The sequence below is a fragment of the Phytophthora cinnamomi genome (genome assembly GCF_018691715.1).
Source record: "Phytophthora cinnamomi strain GKB4 chromosome Unknown Contig50, whole genome shotgun sequence".
NCBI classification, from domain to species: domain Eukaryota; phylum Oomycota; class Peronosporomycetes; order Peronosporales; family Peronosporaceae; genus Phytophthora; species Phytophthora cinnamomi.
In genome coordinates, this window is record NW_027150983.1 from 1,356,371 (window position 1) to 1,369,421 (window position 13,051).

The following is a 13,051-nucleotide window of genomic DNA, read 5'->3' on the forward strand; positions in this document are numbered from 1 at the left end:
TTTTCGATAGCAAATTCTTTTTGTGGGCTTCCATGCGTTGGCCAAACGCAGTCCAGTATTCGTGCAGCTCGCCGTGGTCAACAAGGGCCCCATTGACACAATCGAGAGCCATGTGGGCTGACCGAGCAAGCGTCGATAACCTCTGCTCAATTGGTGAAGCTGAAGCACGCAATAGCTGAACGATGTGGACCGGCGGGGGCTGTGAAATCTCCTCCCTCTATGTAGAACGATTGAGATTCCGAGTTATGTGATTTGCCCACTGCGTCCACGTCACCGCCGTAGCTTGGAAGCTGGACCCCAGTGTGCTTATAGTTCTGCTGCAACTTCACGACGAGAACATTCAGCTGTAGCGCCAGCACGATCTGTTTCTTGGGGTCGAATACACGCTGTCAAAAATGTGTCCAGAGCCTTCCCTTTCGTAATCGCCAAACCATAATCAAAAACCAAAAGCTTGACTGTTTTGCCACGCGATGAAACAAGCCTCTGGTTCCAAGCCATATCAGTCTTGGTGCTGTCGACAAGGTGGTTATCTAACTTGAGCTGCATCACCTTGATCCAATGCGCCTCTGTAGGTACTTCGACTGACCAATTACCATCGATTTTCACGGCTTGTCCTTTAATGCGATGACCAAACTTCTCCCACATCTTGTGCACAATTTCCTTGAAAGTATGTCCAGTCATTGCAAAATCCTCGAGAATATCACCTGATGAATCCCGCTGGCTAACCGTAGATTTAATGATAGGTTGAACCACTAACTGGAATTGATGCGATCCGATGTGCGGTGCCGTTGGTGCAAGCAACGCCTGGTGATGCTCGGGTTGCTCAACCGGTGATGCAGCTCGTGGGGACGACCTGGGGAGAGAAGCTTGTGAGGTTTGTGCTGTACTTGCAGCTGGACCTGGGTGCACTAAAGCCGGCGCATGAGAAGTTCGTGGTGGACCAGGAGCTGGAGCTGTCCGGCTTCGAGGTGGTACTTGAAGAGAGGGTATTGGGTCAAGAGCAGCTGATGCTTGGAGTGAACCTTGCGCTCGAGAAAAACGCGCTGTACCAGCAGTTGGAGATGGTTGTGGGTGAGAGTGCGCTGGTCCAAAGGCAGAAGCAGGAATTTCTTGACTGGATTCGGTGCTTGTGCTGTACTGGGCGTTGCAGCTGTCGGACCGGAGTCCTCTCTCGAGTAGACCGTGACGAAACAAAGCTGGGGACGACCGAGTGGACGAAGGTGTTCGAGTTGGTGTGCGTCGTGTTGGGCCTGAAGATGTGCTCCGTTGAGGCGTGGACCTGGCTGGGGTAGGTCGAGGTGGGAATGAATCTGCTGATGCCGGCAATGTACGTCGCGTTGGCGTACGAATACGCGCAGGATAAGGCGCCACACGCGGCGAGAGTCGCGTCCGACCATCGCTATGTGAAATTGTTCTGCCCTCGCGTGATCTCGCTGTCGTCCGAGGTGACGCTCAAGCTCGTGTTGCCGCAACCATGGTGCCACGTGCGAAATGCGACACTGACAACTTCTCTTGCGTAATGCTCTCTATGTTGAATGGTAGGGATGATCGATTATCCGCGCGATTTGCCCGGAGTGATTAACGAATCGCCCAATCCAATTTGGAGTAGAACGCACAATACTGGAACCGAGTTAATCGGTCCGAGTATAAACCCACCGGGATACCCGGTAGAGTACTTACAGTAATTAGTCTGGCCCAGACTAAGATTGAACATCATTTTTTTTCAGTCACAACAATTAGTCTGTCTTCAAGACATACTAATTTTGAATACCTAAATAGTCTGCTGGTGGTAAGGAGAACGTGTATTATGTAGTTAAGACTGTCGCTTTCAGTGTTCTAGGTAAACATCAAACGATGGCTTCGTTGAGTATGTGGGTTCCGCTCGCTCTCTGCGGCATCTAGCCTCACTTTCGTCTTCGTTGATCGGCTCTTGTTCAACTGCGGTCTCTCCGCCCTCCTTCGACTGAACGTGCAAAACACACAAATTATGGTTCGACACACAGAACATGCCAAATCGCAAATAGCATGCATGGTGCTTTGATTCGCGAGCTTTCGGGCCCGCTTGATTAGCAGTTCGATGATTTTTGTATCTTGGAAGTTGATTGGGTATGAATGCAGACTTTAGAGCTTCTCCACCAGTCGTGAGTAAAACTAAAAATCGTTTTTTTATGTGCGCTCCCGTGATTCACAATAGCCAACCACACAGAAATACAATGCCGAGCTAAACGTCACTAAATATACAGCCACCACTTATTCTTTGAGACCCTTGGGTGGTGGGTCTATACACCGGGCAACAATCGACTCTTCACCCAGCACACCGGTCAGTACTGGATGCGCACTCTGCGTTCGCGCACCACCCTCACTAAGTAAGGGAATATAAGACAATACAAAATACAGTCCAACCACACAGCACTAAATCAATTCAGTCCCTGTTTCAGGTGGTCGGTAGCAGGGTAACCGCTAATAACCACCTGAAACAAGTAGGGAAATAAGAAATGGACGTCTGAAACGGACGTGGAAATTTGGTTATGCAGCTAGAGCAGATCACCCCAGCGTGCGATACCCCAGTCCTTGTCCGCTTCAGCTTGAAACAATCACCCAGCGCTCGCAACGTCGGGGAGGCCTCAAACGACCGTCGCCGTCGCTCCCAGGGAAAAGTTCCGGGCAGTTTGTCATCACGCGGCGCTAGATGTCGTCTCCGGGTCTGGTGAGCTGCTCTCGGCGGGGCAGGAGGGGGGGTCTTGTTTTCAGCAAATTGATTTCTTGTTTTGTTTTACGTTTGGTACGTCGACTCTTCGCGGTCGAACTGGCCTTTTGCATCCGACGTGCGACTAATACAGTGTTGACGGGTGTGCTTTGGTCTCTTTCTGACTGGGGACAAGCTTGACAATGTAATCACGGATAGCTTGAACCGGATGGGTCTTCATTTGATTCCATCCAGGGTGGTCATCCGGGGGCCGTTCTTGTTGGGCGCGTAGTCTGGGAAGTATGGAGACTGGTCAATTGCGTGTTCTGTACTGGGTGCGAAGGTGATCAGGATGCCCTTGTGTCACCAAGCGTTGATGCCGAGACCCGGAACCCACCTCCTCCGGAGTCAGTTCGGACATGGTCTTGCGAGCGAGGGACGACTGCCGCCGAGTCTCTCCAGGACGATCTTTCTTCTTTTTCTTGGATCTTGGTGTACTGGGTGCGGAGTCCGACTGAGACGACGCTGAATCGAGCTTACGCTTGGACCGCCGAGTTGGAGTAGACGGTACCTCTTCGTCGTCGTCACCCTGAATGTCCTCATCTTGCTCCTGTTCTTGCACATCAGCCTCGCGACGTTTCATCTGAGCCATCTTGACCTGCGCTTTCGTGCTCGGAGTCCACGTAGCGTCTCGTTTCTCGGTGTTCATCTCTTCGTCGTCGTCTGATCCGATGAGAAGGGTGTCGCAGTCGCCCCGAGTCGGATCCACCAAGTCTGACCAGAATTCAGGATGCCGCAGCTCTCTCTTATACTGATTCAGTACGTTCTCTGCACGACGATAGTAGAGCTCGGGCAAGAAGCGTGTTCACTCCGTCTCATCCAGTCTGTTCGAAAACGTCATGCAAACCAGCATGCCAGCCAGATTGTGAGCCATGAAGAGAATGTGGTGAGGTGCGGGCAAATTCCCGGCTTTCCAGATCGAACCTTGAATAATCGTAGACCGCCGAACGTCGGACTAGAGCTCAGAAGGCTCAGAGTCTTGGGGTCTCAGCTGAAATACCTCAGCTGAGCCCAACAACGGCTCGGATGAAACTTCCCAGCTCCGGTCCTTGGTCAGGCGCGGCGTGTGCACCTCCCTTGCGATCCCCTTGACGGTTCTTCCAAGGGATACGCTTTGGGCCCAGACGTCAGCCAGCCACAGCAACCTTGTTCCCACTTCAGATGTCTCCAGCGCTCTCCAAACGAAACCTGCTCCCCACTCAACAGGTCTCAGCTTACACGTGTCTAACCCAGTGTGCCCCGGGTTTACTTCAATTCAAGCACGACTCTCCAAACGTAACTTGTCCACCTCTTCCGAGACCTTGGACCTGGTCTCCGTAGCTTCTTCACTTCCTCTGGCGGCTCCAGCTGAGAGCCGCTTCCACAGGTCATCACTCGCCCCTCAGACCTAGAGTGTCCCCGAGAAAATTGGCTCGGTTTGAGCCTGTCCGTAGTCTGGGTTCTCGCTCTGCACCCAGGGACGCCCGCGCACCACGCTCCAAAATGAGCGAAATTCAGCATCCGCACTGAAGACTTGAGCCTATCTCAGCCCCCGCGTTGTCGCTCCGCCGAAACCTCAGGAGAGTCACTTACTCCCCGAAAATACGAAATACGTGTCGGTAATGTCGTCCAGATCACGTAATAATATAAAATAGCTAATTAAGCTCCTCCTCACACCGAGGCACACCCAAAAAGACTCTATGTGGTTGAGTTTAGATGGAACCGGTCTTCGGCACCATTTTACACAAGGAAACACTCCCACTTGCGTCCTTCGGGGATAATTCGATTCTGATTCAATTATTACACATGCAAACAAAGACCTATCAAGTGGGGGCGCACAGCGCCGTTCGGAGAGCACCCACAAAGGGTGCTAAGACCATCCTGAGAGCTGCCAGTGTGCCTAAGGCATTCGGCGCTTCAACCTGAGTTTTAGCCAATAATGGACCGAGCTCAGCAAAATCCAGCGTGGTCAGGCATGGGTTCGGCAGATCTTCAACGAAGCTTCAGCGATGAGTAGCTGATCCCCGGTGACTCATTGGTCGAAAGTGTGTCGTACCCGGGTACAGCTGGTCCCATCCCGGCTGATATATGAGTCCGTCATCATTTGGTGACGCGACCCTCCAGCAGCGCGCATTCACCGTGTACCCATCGGCCACTCTGAGCCCCCATAGTCTCAGGCGAGATTCCAACTGAGACCCCCGGCATAAATGTCCACCAGTGTCCGCATCATCTGAGACCTGGGTCGCCAAACTGAGACTCCGGAGCGTCCGCTGAGAACAAGCACATCCCGCTGAAACATCTGAGCCGAGACATACAGATTCCAGCTGTTCCGGCTGAGACCACCCAAGCTCAGAGTAGTGAGATCTGAAACCAACTGGCTTCAGCTGAGACCAGCTAGTCTCAGTGGTCCAAGCTGAGACCCGGGGACTTCGGTTCTTCCAGCTGAGACTTGGAGACTTCAGCGCCTTCACCACCAAAGCTGGCCGACTCTCAGCCGAGCCGCACCGAGTTCAGCTGAGACCAGGTCGGCTCGGTTTGCCACGCATCCAGCCATCAACGGGTGTCTATCCGGAACGTCTGAGCTCAGCGTAGCTCAGCGGGGTGACCGCAATCCAAACTTCACAGGAGTCACGCCAATCCATAGTCAACTTCAGTCATCGGGGCTTCAGAGTCGCAATAGTCTCAGCGAAATAGCCGAGCCTCCCAGCTGAGACCTGGGGCTTCGGCCGAGAGTGTGTCCATGGTCTCCGAGCCAGTTCTTGTTGAAGCTGCGGTTCCTTGAAGCCAGCTGCCCTCTACCATCCACTAAGGGTCGTGCGTGGGACATAGAGTGCGTTGGCTGCAGGCTATTGACGGGTTCGTCGGAAAGATCTGAGCGAGCCTCGTCACAAGAACATGAGCTGAGTTCCCGCTTCCCAGAAACGTTTTGCTCGCACGATATGTCAACCCAGAGCGCATGACCGATTGGGCGTGAGACCTGCGAGCGACGCGCATGCAGCCTTCTCGTCGGTGAGATACACTTGGTCCGCGGGACGCGCACGCTGCTGCGAGGAATCCCACTGATTTGGACGAGACTGGGTGTAGGCTGGAGCCTTGCAAGTCCGGCGTGTCTTTTTGGGTCGTGGCACCTCGTGCGAAGAGTCACCGGATGAAGGATCACCAGTGAAATCCAGGAACGCAGTGTGCCTGCCGTGAGATCCAGGATCGTCATCACCTGATTCAGGACCGCCGTCACCTTTTTCTTCTGTGTCGGTGTCACCACCACTACTGGAGACGTGCGGCCCTGGATTAGCGATAAGGTCGTCGGTCGAAGTGACATTGATGAGAGTCTTCTATTCAGAAGGAGGTAGCGGACCCGGTTTGTGGTGTTGAGTAGTCGATGCCAATTGCCAATCACTTGAGTCTGATGACAATTCAGGAAGCTAGCCTCCAGCGAGTCAGCCATCAGACCTGCAGTCCTCAGTTGACGCTCCATTTTCGTGACTTGGTCCCGAAGTGCCCGCTTCTCGGACGCGTGCTCCGCCATGAGTCGATTGAAGTCGCCCCGGTCGATCTCCGCCGTCGCGTCAGGCGCGTCCTGCCGTTCCTTGCAGATCGCCTCCCACTGTCCACTCAGCTGCGCAAAGTGAGTCTTGAGCTGCGCGTTCTCCTTCTTGAACTTTGAGCAACTGCTCCACCGTGGACGAACCGATCATCTAGACCTCGTCGTGCACGAGGCGTTACTTGATCAGCAGACGACGAATGACCGTGGTATACTGAATGTGCGCTGCGCGCGTACACCATGAAGAGCGAAGCCAACTCCCGTCGAGTCTGGACTGAATCGGGGATGGTCTCTAGCTCTGTGTCACTAGGTGACGATCCAGTGCGGGACCGCCGGAAATATTCATTCACGTCCTCGACCTCGCCCACCAAGTTACTCAGGTCCACCAAGTCTGTCGCTGAGAGTCCTTCCACGGCCGCCAGCACTTCGATGTCGGCGTAGCCCTCACGGACGTAGCGACTGTGATTGATGTGCTCCATCCTGACCGGAACCCGACGAAACAGAACGCCCCACCCGGGGTGTGATCTGGAAGGGCTTGCCAGCGCGCAGGTGGAGCGAGACCAGGAGGTGATGAGAAGCTGCGCTCCAGAGGCAGCCCGTTTCCCGCCGGCATGTCGAGCGCTTCAGTTGCAGACGTGATGCGTCCCGAGATGCTGCGCTGCTTGGCCGCCAGCCACTGCGCCGCCGTCTCTGTTACCGATGGTCCTTGGTCCTTGCTGGATTGCTTGACCTCGCTGCCGTCGTCCGAGCGTTTCTCCAACGCCGCGTCGCGGATTATCTGGCGTTTCTCGACGTTCTGTGTCTCCTTTTCCGCTGCTATCTCGATCAACGAAGCCTCCTAGCGCTTGCTGCGCTCTTCCAGGGAATCCTGGCTGCCGGAGGAACCTTGATTTTCATTGTCCGCGTCACCCATGGGTTTGTTGTCGGTCGAGGAGTTTTGATCGTACTTCGAAGTTCTAAGCATCAACGACTGTGATGTTTTGCTCAGATTCAGCGAGAGTTACGAATAAGTGGGCAGTCCTTATACGCTGCTCGCGCTCGGTTAGGGCACTTGTCGTTTGAATTTACTGCCGCAACGGGTCGAGATGCCGCCGTCGGTGCGCTGTCGCGGCTGACTAGAGCAGTGATGATTGAGCACAGAGGACTGTACAGCGACATGTTTGCGTACTTGAAAACTCGATTCGGCTTTTGCATAGACAGCGATGTTCAAAAAGTGAAGGACGCGGCGTTGATGTATCTGGTTTCGATAAAACTTGTTCAGGTAATATTCGTTATCCCTGTGCTCTTTTTATTGATAAGAAGTCTAACGCAATGTTCATATGCACAGCTACATGGGATACCTGGTGGGGAACCTGGCAACATTGTGTACGATGAAATAGCGAACATCCAATAGTTCCCTCTAGTTTGCAGACGCGGTCCATCTTCATCTAGCACTCGAACCGAGGTGGTGGATGCCCTCATGTTATTCCTTCTGGAACTTGTGGATGATTACGAAGAAGGTTCGCACGTTGACCACACCGAGCAGATCAAGAATGCTTAGCACATCGATTACGCTAAGGCTTTACTTATGGTGACATGGTTGATGGCTATCGTAAACGGATTAAACACATAGACCCAAGAAATGCGGAGCTCAGGCCTGGCGGTTGTTGTAACGGGGTTACACGTACAAGTGGCTGCAAGCCACTTGTGAATTTAACAGATAGGTTATCTGTTAAACGTTTTGGATACTTCCTCACATTGGTGTAAGACACACCGATGGATACATTGAAGTGGACCACCACAGTGAGTGGTCCACACATACCCAAAAGATCCTATTGGTAGAAAGCAGCATCTTTCTACCAATCAGAGACATGCATATTAGCGGGGCTCTGACAACCAGCCGCTGCCAACCCTTTCATAGATGATAAACAGTTTTTAGCAGATTTTAGAGGAAGATCAATTTACAAACAATACAGTTCTCATTTTACCTAATCTAAGTCACTTGGAATCCTTTTGTTACTTAACTTATATTTGTGTATTCAAATATAATTAACCTAAGTAATTACTAAGTACTTACGCTTCCTCATACACGTTGCGCAACGTGTAAGCTAAAGTAGTGAGTCAAGTTAGACCCACTACACCTGGTAGCACTTTGTAGTCCGTCCAACGACCGACTGCTTGAGGTTCGTACGCGGCGTACGAACGCGGAGCCGAGAACCACATGAGCACGGAGGTGCCCATGGAGAGCTCCAACACGCCTGCAACGCATGTTGCACGCGCTGACTACCCCCACCTGTCTGACCCAGAGTGGGAGGCCCTCCAACGACTGTCAACAGTCATTGGAGAAGCGGCGATAGCTACGATGCTGCGTACGCTATCGCCGACGGAGCAACATGGTGTTGCTCTGGGCTTCATCATGAAGGAGCAGCGTGATGCTGCTTCCTCAGTGACGGCGTCGTCAGGGACGACACCGCGTGCTCAACCATTAAAGTTGAGCGTAAGCAATTATGTGGGAAGAGAGGGCGAGCCTCTCCTCCGATGGCTTGTCGAACTCGACGCAGCCATAGCGGCTCGACGCATCGTCGACCCGCTGTCGAAGGTCGCGTTCGCCATGTCCTGCCTTGGCGGACGCGCAAGGGGTTGGGCGTATGGGCGTATGGGCGCCGACTCTCCGATCCTACGTGCTTCAGCACGTACGAAGTGTTCAAAGAGGAGCTCAAACAAGCGTTTGAGCCCCCGCAAAACGAGTTCCGGTCGAGGGCGGAGTTCCTCGACCTTCAGCAGGGTAAGCATGACGTCCATGCTTACGCGCAGCGCGCACGATATTTGGTATCAAATATCGTGACTAACCCGATTGACGAGGCGACCAAGGTCGTCACGTTCATGAAGGGGCTTAGAGATGGGCCTGTGAAGACCTATCTCTTCCGAGAGTACCCGAGTACTCTCGAAGCTGCAATCACTCTTGCCATGCAAGAAGAGTTTAGCCTGCGGCAGGCTAAACTCCATGTAAACGTACCGAGGCCGCAACCGCGCCCGGTAGCGAGGACGGGAGGGCCGGAGCCAATGGACCTCTCGAGCGCAACAACTGCTGGTTACCAGCAGCAGGGAGGTAACGTGCGATGCTTCCGCTGCGGAAGGATCGGTCACTTTGCACGGGAGTGTACAGCTCCCATGCCCCTGGAGGTGGCCGTCGTGGCGATGCTAGGCATCGCCGCGGACCAACAAAAAACGCGAACATCCAGTAGGCGCGGGGCGCCCTACTGGTAATGCAGTCGCGCGTGCCGACATCGGGCACGCGACACTGAGGACTGCAGCCCCCAGTGAGACCAGCTCTCACTGCAAGAAACAAGATGACAGGCCGAACCTAGTCATCTTGAAGGTTTACTCGAAGAGAGCGAGTGACTCTCTTCGAGCTTTGGTAGATTCAGGCGCGTCGAACAACTTTGTTCGACTACGAAGCCTGCCGAGACTTGACTTCGAGGAGGTAGATACACCTCGAAGTCTTCTGGAGGTACGACTGGCAACAGGTGCCATCGTGAAGACCGAGAAGCGCGTCGTGAACGTGCGCTTCTCGTACAAACAACGAGTGTTTGTCGAACACTTTATCGTCCTGTGTAGTGGGTCTAACTTGACTCACTACTTTAGCTTACACGTTGCGCAACGTGTATGAGGAAGCGTAAGTACTTAGTAATTACTTAGGTTAATTATATTTGAATACACAAATATAAGTTAAGTAACAAAAGGATTCCAAGTGACTTAGATTAGGTAAAATGAGAACTGTATTGTTTGTAAATTGATCTTCCTCTAAAAGCTGCTAAAAACTGTTTATCATCTATGAAAGGGTTGGCAGCGGCTGGCTGTCAGAGCCCCGCTAATATGCATGTCTCTGATTGGTAGAAAGATGCTGCTTTCTACCAATAGGATCTTTGGGTATGTGTGGACCACTCATTGTGGTGGTCCACTTCAATGTATCCATCGGTGTGTCTTACACCAATGTGAGGAAGTATCCAAAACGTTTAACAGATAACCTATCTGTTAAATTCACAAGTGGCTTGCAGCCACTTGTACGTGTAACCGTTACACCATCCCCCTATAAGGTTAGACGCGCGGGGTCCCCGCACGTCAATCTTTGGAATTGACCATTCGTCAATTCTCCGCGTTTGGAGAAGAAATCCGCGCTCATTCAACGATGAGCGCGCCTCAGAAGAAGTCTGCAAAGTCGATGGGGAGTCATCTCTCCATCGACGACTACTCGAACGCCAGAAGGCGAAGTACGGTGACGTCGTCGACTTCGACGACGACGATGAAGACATGGAGGGCGAGGAGGACTCGCCCTCTAAGCGCAAAGAATCAGTGTCGAGCGAATCGCTCGACCCTCATGCCAAGAACATTCGCCCGCGTGAAGGGGGACGAATCGGACGCTTCGAGTTCGAAGCGTTCGCGTACTGAGAGTGATACCCCACTCGCTTCAGCTGGGGCTCTCAGTACTCCGCGCGCTGCTGCTGCAGCGCGTGATGTTAAAGCTCAAGGCTCTCCGCGCGCTGCGCCTGCAGCGCGCGATCCATGGATGCCGTCCGCGTCCGAGATCGCGGACCGGTTTGGGAACTCGGTACCTCCGAATGAGGTGCCGCTGTACGTATGCAGCGCCATCAAAGATGACGCTGTGGCTGCCGAGCTGCACTTTGATGCGGAAACGCATCAAAGGCGCGATACTACATCGGACTCTTTCATGAGCTCCGATGGTTTCAAAGCAAGAAGACCTCTTCTCGCAGCAAAGTGCCCGAATGGCAGGCACTTTGTCAAAGCTGGAACGCCTTTGTTGAGAACTTCAACAAGAGGCCGAGTGCTTACCGTGATCGGATTAAGCAAGCGCGTGATCGCTTCGAGACGTACTCGAAGCGTGGAAAACTGGAGCAACTTCATGTTGCTGCTGAGAGGCAAATGTGCCGTGCGCTGTGCCCGAGGGCTTTCAGTGCACGAAGTGCTTTCAGGCGCGGTCCGCTTGAGCGACCGCGACCTGAACGGGTACACGTCGTTCCGTGTGCCCGAGAGTCTCAAGAGCTCCGTGCTAAGTTCTTAGCACGTGAGGGTTCGGGCGCTGGCGATGATCGCAGCGCTCGCTCTACTTCCGCTGTGCCAGCGCGTACTGCTCTTCGTACGCCCTCACCATTTCCGGAACGTCCTCCAGCAAGACGTTCCGCGGCTCCCATGTATCTCGATGGGGAGGAAATCCTCTCCAACGAATACGAAAACGAGCCCCTTGAGGGTTCGTTTTCGGGATACTGTGGTCAACAATCCGCTCAACAATCCAGCGGGTTGAGCCGCGGGCGTCACGGATCGGCGGTGGCGGGGTGGGAACACGCCCGGGTATGATCAGCCCCGGGCTGATCAGTATGCGCCTCTCCACGACCGGGTGACCGTCGTGGAGCGTCTGTAGGCGCTGAGTTCGCCGCCCTAAAACAGGAGCTGGCGAACCAGAAGGCCCAAGTCGCGGCGGTCTCGCAGACCGCCTCGAATATCCAGGTCGAGCTGGGGACCCAGATGAAGGGTTGCTCCAGCGCGTCCGCGCGCTGGAGGAGAGGTTGCTCGTCGCCGAGGCCAAGTCCTCCGCTGCTGCCTCGGCTCCTGCCGAGGCTTCGGGTCAGCCGAGCTAGATGGCTCGTGCTGCCGGTATGGCTTCAGCCGTCCGACGTAAAGGTCGGATGGAGGCGCATGCTAGACGGTATGTCTAGCGTGTATGCGTTGCCGTGCCGTGCCAACACAGTGAACGGCCCGATGAAGCGCGGAGCAAGCTTGCTTGCTCCGAAATCCGAAACTGCATGTCTAGGCAGGTTTTGTGTAGCTAACAAAACTAATGAACCAACTTTAAATTCATTTGTGTTGCCTCTGCCCGCATTGTCTGCGTTCAGCTTCTGTTGATCAACAGAAGCTGCTATTGTGTCTTGGACAAACCGAATCACGGCTTGTCTTTTGGTGATGAAACTGATTGCATCCGAGCTGAAGTCATTCAGCTCGCTCTCCGCTAGAGGCCCGGCCTCTGCGTGGTTCTTTGCGGTGTCTGCGCCCTGCGCAGACCCGTGGTCGTTAACCATGTTGTTGGGGAGTCTGCGCCCTGCGCAGACTCATGTGGTTTGTCCATTGTTGCAGCTGACACTGTGCAAGTGTCAGCGGTTTTCTGCGGCTGCTGTATCGCAGTCGTAGATCCTCCCCCACTTAAAGTGGGAGCCATCACTCCGAGTAAACTCGGTAGGCGTGGATGCCGTATGGCATTCACGTAGAACGGTGTATGCCCGGTCGAGGCATGCACTGAGTTGTTGATGGCAAACTCTGCCATCGATAGGCACTCGCGCCAGTATTGGAACGAGTGAGCGTAGCTCTTCAACATATCGACGAGCACGCGATTCACGCGCTCGGTTTGACCGTCCGTCTGCGGATGATCCGCAGTCGACATGGAAAGCTGGCTCCCAAGAAGTGTAAACACTTCTTGCCACAGATGCGCTGTGAAGCGCGGGTCTCTGTCCGACACGATGTCGGACGGCATGCCATGGTGTTTGAACACCATGTCGACGAGCAGACGGGCTGTCTGCTTCGCGGTCACCTCTGCTGGCACCGCAGCAAGATGTACCATCTTGCTGAAACGGTCTACAAAGACCACAACACCGGTGTTCCCTCCGCTGTCCGGGGAAGACCAAAGATGAAGTCCAAAGACATGGACTTCCAACACTCCGACGGAGTCGGTAGTGATTGCAGTGGAGCCTGCGCGAATGGCGCAGGCTTCACGCGTTGGCATACCTCGCAAGCACGGA

The 13,051-nt window shown here is 53.9% G+C and overlaps 2 protein-coding genes across 2 annotated transcripts; one reads left to right on the top strand and one right to left on the bottom strand.

Annotated features, from left to right (window-relative positions):
• Positions 1–833: 833 nt before the first annotated feature.
• IUM83_06714 (uncharacterized protein) lies at positions 834–1,179 on the top strand (the record flags this gene model as incomplete). Its single annotated transcript, XM_067930944.1, has 2 exons — positions 834–1,071; positions 1,151–1,179. The coding sequence occupies 2 exons, from the start codon at positions 834–836 to the stop codon at positions 1,177–1,179; spliced, it is 267 nt and encodes an 88-aa protein (XP_067789604.1).
• A 1,820-nt stretch (positions 1,180–2,999) lies between these two features.
• Positions 3,000–6,745, bottom strand: IUM83_06715 (uncharacterized protein; the record flags this gene model as incomplete). The annotated part of the gene is made up of 3 exons (XM_067930945.1): positions 3,000–3,460; positions 6,137–6,393; positions 6,504–6,745. The coding sequence occupies 3 exons, from the start codon at positions 6,743–6,745 to the stop codon at positions 3,000–3,002; spliced, it is 960 nt and encodes a 319-aa protein (XP_067789605.1).
• Between the last annotated feature and the right edge of the window lie 6,306 nt (positions 6,746–13,051).